The following is a 14,166-nucleotide window of genomic DNA, read 5'->3' as shown; positions in this document are numbered from 1 at the left end:
TACAATTAAAATGATCACACCGTACAACCTGGTATCGTGATAACACTGAATGGCGTTATATTTGTAGCTCTGCTTGATCTTTCAAAATTGTACTTGCACTCATTTAGTAAATTAATGTATTTTGTTGTGTAAATTTTGTGAACATAATTGTGTGTGTGTATTTATGTATATATATATATATATATATATATATATATATATATATATATATATATATATATGTTTTAATATATATATATACACATACACAATTATGTTGACTAAATTTACACAAAAAAGACATACATTTTTTTTTTTTTTAAATATCAAGCCGAGCTACAAAAATTAAGCCATGCTTGCATAATATATATGCAATAATATATATTATCTGGATTTGCTTAGATCTTAGTGTGTTGCACTTTCACAAGAAGAAATCTGGCTCAGAAAATAGCCGAATGCTGCTAGCGGCAGCCATGTTCGCCATTTGTTTCCAGAAATAGACTAATGCACATGTCAAAGATATATATATATACCCTCACACCTTTTCCTAAAAAAAATATATTGCTCATATTATTCCTTTATTAACATTAGAGTGTGATGCCTGTAATTTTTATTAAGTATAAGACACTGCATTATTTGATGTCTTTGCTGAGGCTCTTCTTTTGCTAAACAGGCTAAATTCTTCCTGTGAAGGGCCATATGTGCAGTAAACTCTTTTTCCGTGTTTGTATGACCATGTCAGCATTTTCCTTTTACTTAGATAGTTGCTATGGGTATACGAAAGGTGCTACCACTTTCCCCATTGGTGCTATGGACGTGCCACATTCAACACTAAAATTCTGTATAAAATGGACATTTTTATAATGCACATATAAAAAGTCATTCATTTGCATACTTGAGCCACATTTATATTGTTGGTTTTATTCATCACACCAATAGCCGTTAATTGGCTGGTGGAAAAGATTGCACCTTTTGGTAGTTTACAAAGGTGTCAGAAATGCATTTTTCTTTAGTCACATTAGAAAAATGTGAGTTTTTTAAGTTTCCATTACAGTCAAAGGAAGCTAAGCCATTAAATGCTAATTTTCAATCAAGTTACATTGAAGCCATAAAGGTGTAAAGGGACAGAATACCCTTTACAATTAGTAAAAAATGTAAAATTATTTTAAGTATATAAACACATATATATTCAATATAATTATATGTATCATAATAAAATGATTTCCCTATAATATTATATACATATATATAATACACCTTTTCTTGTACCTAAACTAAAAATCCAACAAACAGGTTCCTCAAGTAGAGTGTAACTGTACTTTGTAATGTATTTTTGATGTGTTTTGTGATACTTTTTTGTTTTGCCAAACAGTTAACCAGAACTCTGAGGACATGGTATTAGCCTAAGGCCCCTATTTAATAAAGGTCAGTCGGACCTGATCCGACAGTGCGGATCAGGTTCGACATACCTCGCTGAATGCAGAGAGCAATATGCTCTCCGTATTCAGCATTGCACCAGCAGCTCTTGTGAGCTGCTGGTGCAACGCCGCCCCCTGCAGATTTGCGGACAATCATCCACCAGCAGGGGGGTGTCAATCAACCCGATCGTACTAGATCGTGTTGAATTGCGGCGATGTCTGTCCGCCTGCTCAGAGCAGGCAAACAGGTTATGGAGCAGTGGTCTTTAGACCGCTGCTTCATAACTGGTGTTTCTGGCGAGTCTGCAGACTCGCCAGAAACACGGGTCCTCGAGTTTGATAAATGGGCCCCTAAATCTTTAGTGCAATCACATTTACTTTCAACTTGTAATACGAGCAGTAAATCCGACCCACGCCAACACCCGCAATAAACCCATTTTCACTTGCGCGTAACTGTTAATGCACCACTCATAATGTGGCCCTAAATTGGCTTATAATGGTGGATTTTGCCCAGTGTCCTCTGAAATAAGGTTGCTGTATAATTCCTTGTACTTTGAAGGCAGAGTAATTTCAGAATCTTAGCTAAAATGTTTCCAACGAGGATACCTGTGAATATTTTGTTACAGAGCTATAGAAAATATGCTGTAAGATTTTACTTTATTTTCATCTGAAGAAATGCTTAATCTGTGGTGGTGGTGCTCTTCCCAAGAGTTTCAGATCCATTCATGCAATGTCCTCTTCTATTCATGCCTTTCTTTTATTTGAATCCATTCATATAATAAAAGGCAGCACTTCATAAAAGACTGAAACGCAGTGTTTCTGAGGAATCAGGAGCATGAGTAATTTATAAAGGAAACAGTGAAATTAATTGCAGATCAGAAGTCTGTGTTCCAAATTCCTATTGACTGTATAAAAAGGATTTTGTATCCTTTGTGCTCTGTGTGCCTGCGTGCCTTCCCTAAGCTTTTCAAATATATCTCTATTTAAAGAGACAATGAATTCAAATTGTTTTCTCATACATTTAAAAAAGAACACATAAACATATTAAAACATTTCATTACTTAAAAGGTTAAAGCTGTTTAAAATTAAATTGAAACTTGCTGAATACCTACAAGTTGCATTGCTCATTGGCTTGTAAAGGCAGTGTTTGACAGGGAAATGCACCCACATGCATACAAGAAAAAGAGAGCAATGGCCAAAAATGCAACACAGAAAAATGACTTTAAAGGGACATGAAACCCAATTTTCTTCTGTTAAGTGTGATCAGTCCACGGGTCATCATTACTTGTGGGATATTAACTGCTCCCCTACAGGAAGTGCAAGAGGATTCACCCAGCAGAGTTGCTATATAGCTCCTCCCCTCTACGTCACCTCCAGTCATTCTCTTGCACCCAACGACTAGATAGGATGTGTGAGAGGACTATGGTGATATATTTAGTTTTTATATCTTCAATCAAAAGTTTGTTATTTTATAATAGCACCGGAGTGTGTTATTCCTTCTCTGGTAGAATGTGAAGAAGAATCTACCTGAGTTTTTCTATGATTTTAGCCGGAGTAGTTAAGATCATATTGCTGTTTCTCGGCCATCTGAGGAGTGAGGTAAACTTCAGATCAGGGGACAGCAGGCAGATTAATCTGCAAAGAGGTATGTAGCAGTTTATTATTTTCTGACATGGAATTGATGAGAAAATCCTGCCATACCGTTATAATGTAAACTCAGCCTTGAATGCAGTAGATGTAGCTGATATCAGGCTGTCATGTATGTATATTTTACACTTCAGTTTTCTGGGAAATGGTACTTCTCTGGCTTTTAAACTGTATACATAGACTTAACCTATTTTGCAGGGACTTGCAATAGGTTTTAAATGACAATTAATTATTGAGGTAAAATGTTTTTTTGCTGGCATGTAAAAACGTTTTTTTCTCTGAGGTACTGGGTGAAAAAATGTTTTGGGCACTTTTTTTCCACTTGGCAATAGTTTTGATTTAAATTAGAGCAGTTCACTGATCCCTCTCACTGTTATGTGTGTGGGGGAGGGGCCATTTTGGTGCTTTCACTATGCATCAGAAAAACTCAGTCAGAGGTTCATTTTCTTCCTGCATGATCCGGTTCATCTCTACAGAGTTCAGGGATCTCAAGAGTCTTTTTTGAGGGAAGTAATCATACAGCAGAGCTGTGCTGATTGTATTGACTGTGATATAAAAAACGTTTATTTGTGTATTTTTTTTTCTGCTGCCTGGGTTAGTTATCATTTGCTGAGGGGAACAATCCTTTGCTAAAACTGTATATTCTGACAAAGATTGATGCTATAACTTAATTATTTTATCTGTTATAATATTTTTCTGTGCTTCTTAAAGGCACAGTTCGTTTTCATATTATTTGTAAATTACTTTGAAAAGTATTTCCAAGTTGCTGTTTATTTGCTAGTGTGTTAAACATGTCTGATTCAGAGGAAGATATCTGTGCTATATGTGTTAATGCCAAAGTGGAGCCCAATAGAAATTTATGTACTAAATGTATTGATGCTACTTTAAAAAATAGTCAATCTGTACAAATTGAACATATTTCACCAAACAACGAGGGGAGAGTTATGCCGACTAACTCGCCTCACGTGTCAGTACCTGCATCTCCCGCTCAGGAGGTGCGTGATATTGTAGCGCCGAGTGCATCTGGGCGGCCATTACAAATCACATTACAAGATATGGCTACTGTTATGACTGAAGTTTTGGCTAAACTACCAGAACTAAGAGGTAAACGTGATCACTCTGGGATGAGAACAGAGTGCGCTGATAATGCAAGGGCCATGTCTGATACTGCGTCACAGTTTGCAGAACATGAAGACGGAGAGCTTCATTCTGTGGGTGACGGTTCTGATCCAAATAAACTGGACTCAGACATTTCAAATTTTAAATTTAAGCTTGAGAACCTCCGTGTGTTACTAGGGGAGGTATTAGCGGCTCTGAATGATTGTAACACAGTTGCAATCCCAGAAAAAATGTGTAGGTTGGATAAATATTTTGCGGTACCGACGAGTACTGACGTTTTTCCTATACCTAAGAGACTTACTGACATTGTTACTAAGGAGTGGGATAGACCCGGTGTGCCTTTCTCACCCCCTCCTATATTCAGAAAAATGTTTCCAATAGACGCCGCCACACGGGACTTATGGCAAATGGTCCCTAAGGTGGAGGGAGCAGTTTCTACTTTAGCTAAGCGTACCACTATCCCAGTGGAGGATAGCTGTGCTTTTTCAGATCCAATGGATAAAAAATTAGAGGGTTACCTTAAGAAAATGTTTGTTCAACAAGGGTTTATATTGCAACCTCTTGCATGTATTGCGCCTGTCACGGCTGCAGCAGCATTTTGGTTTGAGTCTCTGGAAGAGACACTTCAATCATCCACACTAGATGACATCACACACAAACTTAAATTCCTTAAGTTAGCTAATTCATTTATTTCAGATGCCGTAGTACATTTAACTAAACTTGCGGCTAAAAATTCAGGATTCGCCATTCAGGCACGCAGAGCTCTGTGGCTAAAATCCTGGTCAGCTGATGTTACGTCTAAATCTAAATTGCTTAATATTCCTTTCAAAGGGCAGACCTTATTCGGGCCCGGCTTGAAAGAGATTATTGATGACATTACAGGAGGTAAAGGTCATGCCCTGCCTCAGGACAAGGCCAAAGCCAAGGCTAGACAGTCCAATTTTCGTTCCTTTCGTAATTTCAAAGCAGGAGCAGCATCAACTTCCTCTGCACCAAAACAGGAAGGAGCTGTTGCTCGCTACAGACAAGGCTGGAAACCTAACCAGTCCTGGAACAGGGGCAAACAGGCCAGAAAACCTGCTGCTGCCCCTAAGACAGCATGAATTGAGGGCCCCCGATCCGGGACCGGATCTAGTGGGGGGCAGACTTTCCCTCTTCGCCCAGGCTTGGGCAAGAGATGTTCAGGATCCCTGGGCGTTAGAGATCATATCTCAGGGATACCTTCTGGACTTCAAATCCTCTCCCCCAAGAGGGAGATTTCATCTGTCAAGGTTGTCAACAAACCTAACAAAGAAGGAAGCGTTTCTACGCTGCGTACAAGATCTTTTATTAATGGGAGTGATCCATCCAGTTCCGCGGTCGGAACAAGGACAAGGGTTTTACTCAAATCTGTTTGTAGTTCCCAAAAAAGAGGGAACCTTCAGGCCAATCTTGGATTTAAAGATCCTAAACAAATTCCTAAGAGTTCCATCGTTCAAGATGGAAACTATTCGAACAATTTTGCCCATGATCCAAGAGGGTCAGTACTTGACCACAGTGGATTTAAAGGATGCTTACCTTCACATACCGATTCACAGAAGTCATTACCGGTATCTAAGGTTTGCCTTTTTAGACAGGCATTACCAGTTTGTAGCTCTTCCATTCGGACTGGCTACGGCTCCAAGAATCTTCACAAAGGTTCTGGGCACTCTTCTGGCGGTACTAAGACCGCGAGGAATTTCAGTAGCTCCGTACTTAGACGACATACTGATACAAGCTTCAAGCTTTCAAACTGCCAAATCTCATACAGAGATAGTACTGGCATTTCTAAGGTCGCATGGATGGAAAGTGAACGAAGAGAAAAGTTCTCTCTTTCCACTCACAAGAGTTCCCTTCCTGGGGACTCTGATAGATTCTGTAGAAATGAAGATTTACCTGACAGAGGACAGGTTAACAAAACTTCAAAGTGCATGCCGTGTCCTTCATTCCATTCAAGAGACCAGAAATTCTCTTCTATGGTGGCTTTATCGGCCACATCTGTCCAGGGGAATGCCATTCAGCAGGCCAGACTGGTCAATTGTAACAACAGACGCCAGCCTACTAGGTTGGGGCGCTGTCTGGAATTCTCTGAAGGCTCAGGGACTATGGAATCAGGAGGAGAGTCTTCTTCCAATAAACATTCTGGAATTGAGAGCAGTCCTCAATGCTCTTCTGGCTTGGCCCCAGTTAGCAACTCGGGGGTTCATCAGGTTCCAGTCGGACAACATCACGACTGTAGCTTATATCAACCATCAGGGAGGGACAAGAAGCTCCCTAGCAATGATGGAAGTATCGAAGATAATTCGCTGGGCAGAGTCTCACTCTTGCCACCTGTCTGCAATCCACATCCCGGGAGTGGAGAACTGGGAGGCGGATTTCTTAAGTCGTCAGACTTTTCATCCGGGGGAGTGGGAACTTCATCCAGAGGTCTTTGCCCAAATACTTCGACGTTGGGGCAAACCAGAGATAGATCTCATGGCGTCTCGACAGAACGCCAAGCTTCCACGCTACGGGTCCAGATCCAGGGATCCGGGAGCGGTCCTGATAGATGCCTTGACAGCACCATGGACCTTCAGGATGGCTCATGTGTTTCCACCTTTCCCGATGCTTCCTCGATTGATTGCCAGAATCAAACAGGAGAAAGCATCAGTGATTCTAATAGCGCCTGCATGGCCACGCAGGACTTGGTATACAGATCTGGTGGACATGTCATTCTGTCCACCTTGGTCGTTACCTCTGAAACAGGACCTTCTGATTCAGGGTCCTTTCAAACATCAAAATCTAACTTCTCTGAAGCTGACTGCTTGGAAATTGAACGCTTGATCTTATCAAAGCGTGGTTTTTCTGAGTCAGTTATTGATACCTTAATACAGGCTAGGAAGCCTGTTACCAGAAAGATTTACCATAAAATATGGCGTAAATACCTATATTGGTGCGAATCCAAAGGTTACTCTTGGAGTAAGGTTAGGATTCCTAGGATATTGTCTTTTCTACAAGAAGGTTTAGAAAAGGGGTTATCCGCTAGTTCCTTAAAGGGACAGATCTCAGCTCTGTCCATTCTGTTACACAAGCGTCTGTCAGAAGTTCCAGACGTTCAGGCTTTTTGTCAGGCTTTGGCCAGGATTAAACCTGTGTTTAAAGCTGTGGCTCCACCATGGAGTTTAAACCTTGTTCTTAACGTTTTACAGGGTGTTCCGTTTGAACCCCTTCATTCCATTGATATAAAGTTGTTATCTTGGAAAGTTCTATTTTTAATGGCTATTTCCTCGGCTCGAAGAGTCTCTGAGTTATCAGCCTTACATTGTGATTCTCCTTATTTGATTTTTCACTCGGATAAGGTAGTTCTGCGTACTAAGCCTGGGTTCTTACCTAAGGTAGTCACTAACAGGAATATCAATCAGGAGATTGTTGTTCCATCCTTGTGCCCAAATCCTTCTTCGAGGAAGGAACGTCTTTTGCACAATCTGGATGTAGTTCGTGCCCTTAAATTTTATTTACAGGCAACTAAAGATTTTCGACAAACGTCTTCCCTGTTTGTCGTTTACTCTGGTCAGAGGAGAGGTCAAAAAGCTTCTGCTACCTCTCTCTCTTTTTGGCTTCGTAGCATAATTCGTTTAGCTTATGAGACTGCTGGACAGCAGCCTCCTGAAAGAATTACAGCTCATTCCACTAGAGCTGTGGCTTCCACTTGGGACTTTAAGAATGAGGCCTCTGTTGAACAGATTTGCAAGGCTGCAACTTGGTCTTCGCTTCATACTTTTTCCAAATTTTACAAATTTGACACTTTTGCTTCCTCGGAGGCTATTTTTGGGAGAAAGGTTCTTCAGGCAGTGGTTCCTTCTGTATAAAGAGCCTGCCTATCCCTCCCGTCATCCGTGTACTTTTGCTTTGGTATTGGTATCCCACAAGTAATGATGACCCGTGGACTGATCACACTTAACAGAAGAAAACATAATTTATGCTTACCTGATAAATTCCTTTCTTCTGTAGTGTGATCAGTCCACGGCCCGCCCTGTTTTTTAAGGCAGGTAAATATTTTTTAAATTATACTCCAGTCACCACTACACCCTTGGCTTCTCCTTTCTCGTTGGTCCTTGGTCGAATGACTGGAGGTGACGTAGAGGGGAGGAGCTATATAGCAACTCTGCTGGGTGAATCCTCTTGCACTTCCTGTAGGGGAGCAGTTAATATCCCACATGTAATGATGACCCGTGGACTGATCACACTACAGAAGAAAGGAATTTATCAGGTAAGCATAAATTATGTTTTTTTTCCCTCTCATGATTTAGAAAGAGCATGCAATTTTAAACAGCTTTCCAATTTACTTCTATTATCTAATTTGCTTCATTCTCTTGATATCCTTTGTTGCAAAGCATATCTAAATAGGCTCAGTAGCTGCTGATTGCGGTGGCTGCACAGGGATGCCTTGTGTGATTGGATCCTCCATGTGCATTGCTATTTCTTCAACAGAGGATATCTGAAGAATGAAGCAAATTAAATAATAGAAGTAAATTGGAGTGTTGTTTAAAATTGTATTATCTGAATCATAAAAGAGAAATGTTGTGGTTCATGTCCCTTTAAACATGTAGTGCTCTAGTTCAGATATCATGAAAATCTGGCCTATTAGGGTTTTTTGAGGACTGGAGTTGGGAAAAAAAAACGCTTTAAAAGTACATTAAACTGCTGAGTGCAACTACAGTAACATGGTTGCTACTCGCCATTCTATTGTTTCCCCTCTTGTGCCTGCAGCTGTCTTCAAAGTTGTTCTCTTATTTTAACACATTACATACAGAAACCAGTAAGTATTTAGTGTAGCATTTTAGTCTGTTTTAGAAATCAGCTTTTTGGTGATTTCTTGTATGTATTAACAGTGGCCTCCGTTGATATAAACACACATAATATGAATACATATATTTGTAGTCATATTTACAGTATGTATATGTTTTGTTTCAGATTTGAGCTCTGGAAGCTCCATAGATTGGGCCTACAATAACGGAATACCTTATTCATATGCATTTGAACTGCGTGACACCGGATACTATGGCTTCATGCTACCAGATTCGCTTATTAAACCAACCTGCGCTGAAACAATGTTGGCAGTAAAAAACATCACAATGCATGCACTCAAGAAATGTCACTAAGGTTTAAACGTACTTGTTTCATATTGGATATACCACATCCTTGAAAAAAAGTCATTATATTGTTTAGAGATTTGAGAAACATAGTAAGAGCTTGACAAATGTCGCACCCTCATAGTTAATGAACATAAACTCAGTATGGTCTTTTATGCTTTACATAACATAACCTTTATCCAAGACAAAAAGGTAATTGTATTCTGGGTACACACTGAATCATTTTTGAAAATCAGATAGAGCATACCATTTTGTCATTTTAGTAACCTTTCTTGAAAAACATACCTAGCTAGCTTCAGAAGTGTGCACGTGCAGTATCATAAGCATTATATGGCAGCAGTGTTGGCAACATTATTTGTAACAATGTTATATATTGTTGCAAACACTCATTCCTTCTAGTGTTCATCAATGAATGTCAATTTTAAAACATTGTCACAGTCTTTGACAAAGGATAGAAAGAGGATAATGTAAATCCAAAAAATACAGTAAGTAGTAAAATTGCACACAATGGCCTATAGTTATCAAGGTCTGGCGGACCTGATCCAACACTGCGGATCAGGTCCGCCAGACCTCGCTGAATATGGCAAGCAATACGCTCGCCGTATTCAGCATTGCACCAGCAGCTCACAAGAGCTGCTGGTGCAACGCCGCCCCCTGCAGATTCGTGGCCAATCATCCACCAGCAGGGGGTGTCAATCAACCCGATCGTACTCGATCGGGTTGATTTCCGGGCGATGTCTGTCTGCCTGCTCAGAGCAGGCGGACAGGTTATAGAGCAGCGCTCTTTGTGACCGCTGCTTCATAACTGCTGTTTCTGGCGAGTCTGCAGGCTCGCCAGAAACACAGGGCATCAAGCTCCATACGGAGCTTGATAGATAGGCCCCTATGGGGTATATTTACCTCGCCGGAAACTATGCTGCAGCAAATCATGTCTGCCCGGCATGTGATAAATCAAACCCCTATATTTGAATACAGAAAAAGTTTGATTTGACTGTCTTGTTCCTTTATAAGGACAGAAAAGTCCTATTTGAAGTACACATTTTAAATACAGTTAGAAGTAATTTATAATATACTTTGGTATGCGAAAATAGCTTTACTAAACATTTTTTCAATAGTACAATAGTATTTTGTAATGAACAATACACAATGCACATATACTAAGGACCAGAGACCTAACACCATTGCAGTTAAATAAATGCTTCTAACTGAACTTATGCACTGCTGTACATTTCAAATAAGAGAAAGCTAAGGAGCGTACACAATTTAAAGGGACATAAAAACCAAAATGTTTCTTTAATTATTTTTTTTTTAATTTACTTCTTTTATCAATTTTGCTTCATTCTCTCTATATCCTTTCTTGAATGAATAGCAATGCACTACTGTGAGCTAACTGAACACATCGGTAAGCCAATCACATGAGGCAAATATGTGCAGACACCAATCAGCAGCTAGCTCCCAGCTCCTGAGCCTATCTAGATATGATTTTCAACAAAGGATACCGAGAGAATTAAGCAAATTAAATAAAAGAAGTACATTAGAAAGTTGTTTAAAAATGTATGTTCTATTTAAATCACGAAAGAACATTTTTGGGTTTCATGTCCCTTTAAAGAAACAGTCGCGTCCCCAGAGAATGAATTACTTATGAGAGAGAGTTTTGTGTACAATACATTTTCTATATTTTTAGAGAGTTTGGAGTAGATTTATTAAAGTTCGAGCAGACACGATTCGCTGTAATGAATCATGTTCGCTCTACCTCGCTAAATGCCGACAGCATATGCTGTCGGCATTTATAATTGCACAAGCATTTTTAGTGAAATGCTTGTGCAATGCTGACCCCTGCTCACCGGCGGCCAATTGGCCGCTAGCAGAGGGTGTCAATCATTCCGATCAGATCGGGATGATTTCAGTCCACCACCAGAAATGTGGCGGAGAAGTAAAGGAGCAGCGGTCCGGTGAGCCTGAAATAATGGGCGTAGAAAGCAGCATCCACTGCTTAATAAATGTATCCCTTTGGCCTCTAGTTATCAAGCCGTCAACCTCAAATATGCTGGAATTCCGCAGCGTATTTGTGGCGAGGCTGATTCGCTTAAGTTATCAAGCCCTACACACCGGCAAAAGTAGAATCTAGTGACGTAAGCTTCGATCCGCCTGACTCAGTCCGACACAGATAGATTCTTACGTCACTCCAGATGTTCCGAACGCAAGTTTGGCACAATCTGACTACTTTTGGAAGTTATCAAATGACTACCAGGTACGATCGGCACTTTTCCAGCCCAGCGTACCTGGTTTTCAATCCACCGCCCTGGAGGTGGTGGATCCCATAGGTATCAATGGGAGTCTGACAAGAGCGAAAGTTCATGTTCGCTGCTGCCCGATATCCCATTGATTCCTATGGGAGATGTCTGTACCTAACACCCTAACATGTACCCCGAGTCTAAACACCCCTAATCTGCCCCCCTACACCGCCGCTACCTACCTTAAACATGTTAACTCCTAAACCGCCACTCCCGGAGCCCACCGCCACTCTAATAAACTTATTAACCCCTAATCCGCCGCTCCCGGAGCCCACCACCACTCTAATAAACTTATTAACCCCTAAACCGCCGCTCCCGGACCCCGCCGCAACTATAATAATTATATTAACCCCTAAACCGCTGCTCCCGGACCCCGCCGCCACCTACATAATATCTATTAACCCCTATCCTGCCCCCCCTACACCACCGCAACCTATAATAAAATTATTAACCCCTGAACCTAAGTCTAACACTAACCCTAACACCCCCTAACTTAAATATTAATTAAATAAATCTAAATAAATATTACTCTTATTAAATTAGTTATTCATATTTAAAACTAAATACTTACCTATAAAATAAACCCTAATATAGCTACAATATTACTAATAATTATATTGTAGCTATTTTAGGATTTATTTTTATTTTTCAGGCAAATTCAAATTTATTTTAACTAGCTATTAAATAGTTATTAACTATTTAATAGCTACCTAGATAAAATAAAGTCAAATTTACCTGTAAAATAAAAACTAACCTAAGTTGCAATTACACCTAACACTACACTATCATTAAATAAATTATTCCTATTTAAAACTAAATACTTACCTGTAAAATAAACCCTAAGCTAGCTACAATGTAATTAATAATTACATTGTAGCTATCTTAGGATTTATATTTATTTTACAGGCAACTTTGTATTTATTTTAACTAGGTACAATAGTTATTAAATAGTTATTAACTATTTAATAACTACCTAGCTAAAAGAAATACAAAATTACCTGTAAAATAAATTCTAACCTAAGTTACAATTAAACCTTACACTACACTATCATTAAATAAATTAAATTAATTAACTACAAGTAGCTACAATTAAATACAATTAAATAAACTAACTAAAGTACAAAAAAACAAACACTAAATTACAGAAAATAAAAAAAGATTACAAGAATTTTAAACTAATTACACCTAATCTAAGCCCCCTAATAAAATAAAAAAAATAATAATAAAAGTCCCTACCCTAAACTAAATTACAAAGTAACCAGCTCTTTTACCAGCCCTTAAAAGGGCTTTTTGCGGGGCATGCCCCAAAGTAATCAACTCTTTTGCCTTTAAAAAAAATACAACCCCCCCAACATTAAAACCCACCACCCACATACCCCTACTCTAACCCAAACCCCCCTTAAATAAACCTAACACTACCCCCCTGAAGATCTCCCTACCTTGAGTCATGTTCACCCAGCCGGGCCAAAGTCATCATCCAAGGGGCGCTGAAGATGTCTTCTATCCGATAGAAGTCTTCATCCAAGGGGCGCTGAAGAGGTCTTCCATCTGATAGAAGTCTTCATCCAGGTGGCGTCTTAAATCTTCATCCATCCGGAGCGGAGCCATCTTCAAAGCAGCCGACGCAGAGCCATCTTCTTCCACCGACTCATACTCGCCGAATGAATATTCCTTTAAGTGACGTCATCCAAGATGGCGTCCCTCGAATTCCTATTGGCTGATAGGATTCTATCAGCCAATAGCAATTAAGGTAGGAAAAATCTGATTGGCTGAACCAATCAGCCAATCAGATTGAGCTCGCATTCTATTGGCTGTTCCGATCAGCCAATAGAATGCAAGCTCAATCTGATTGGATGATTGGATCAGCCAATCAGATTTTTCCTACCTTAATTCCGATTGGCTGATAGAATCCTATCAGCCAATCGGAATTCGAGGGACGCCATCTTGGATGACATCACTTAAAGGAATATTAATTCGGCGAGTAGGCATCGGTGGAAGAAGATGGCTCCGCTCCGCTCCGGATGGATGAAGATGGAAGACCTCTTCAGCGCCCCTTGGATGAAGACTTCTATCGGATGGAAAACATCTTCAGCGCCCCTTGGATGATGACTTCGGCCCGGCTGGGTGAACACGACTCAAGGTAGGGAGATCTTCAGGGGGGTAGTGTTAGGTTTATTTAAGAGGGGTTTGGGTTAGAGTAGGGGTATGTGGGTGGTGGGTTTTAATGTTGGGGGGGTTGTATTTTTTTTAAAGGCAAAAGAGCTGATTACTTTGGGGCATGCCCCGCAAAAAGCCCTTTTAAGGGCTGGTAAAAGAGCTGGTTACTTTGTAATGTAGTTTAGGGTAGGGACTTTTATTATTTTGTTTTTTTTTTATTTTATTAGGGGACTTAGATTAGGTGTTATTAGTTTAAAATTCTTGTAATCTTTTTTAATTTTCTGTAATTTAGTGTTTGAATTTTTTTGTACTTTAGTTAGTTTATTTAATTGTATTTAATTGTAGCTACTTGTAGTTAATTAATTTAATTTATTTGATGATAGTGTAGTGTAAGGTTTAATT

General features: G+C 39.7%; 1 protein-coding gene across 1 annotated transcript in view; it reads left to right on the top strand.

The window, feature by feature from the left end:
• The window catches only part of CPA6 (carboxypeptidase A6), a 386,652-nt gene extending 374,803 nt beyond the window's left edge, over positions 1-11,849 (top strand). The window contains exon 11 of the mRNA XM_053715100.1: positions 9,135-11,849. Coding sequence (XP_053571075.1) covers positions 9,135-9,322 — 188 coding nt within the window. The 3' untranslated portion in view covers positions 9,323-11,849. The remainder of the gene's footprint in view (positions 1-9,134) is intronic.
• Positions 11,850-14,166: the final 2,317 nt, after the last annotated feature.

Source organism: Bombina bombina, chromosome 5 (assembly GCF_027579735.1).
Source record: "Bombina bombina isolate aBomBom1 chromosome 5, aBomBom1.pri, whole genome shotgun sequence".
In the NCBI taxonomy this organism is placed as follows: domain Eukaryota; kingdom Metazoa; phylum Chordata; class Amphibia; order Anura; family Bombinatoridae; genus Bombina; species Bombina bombina.
This window is presented reverse-complemented; position numbering and strand designations above follow the sequence as displayed.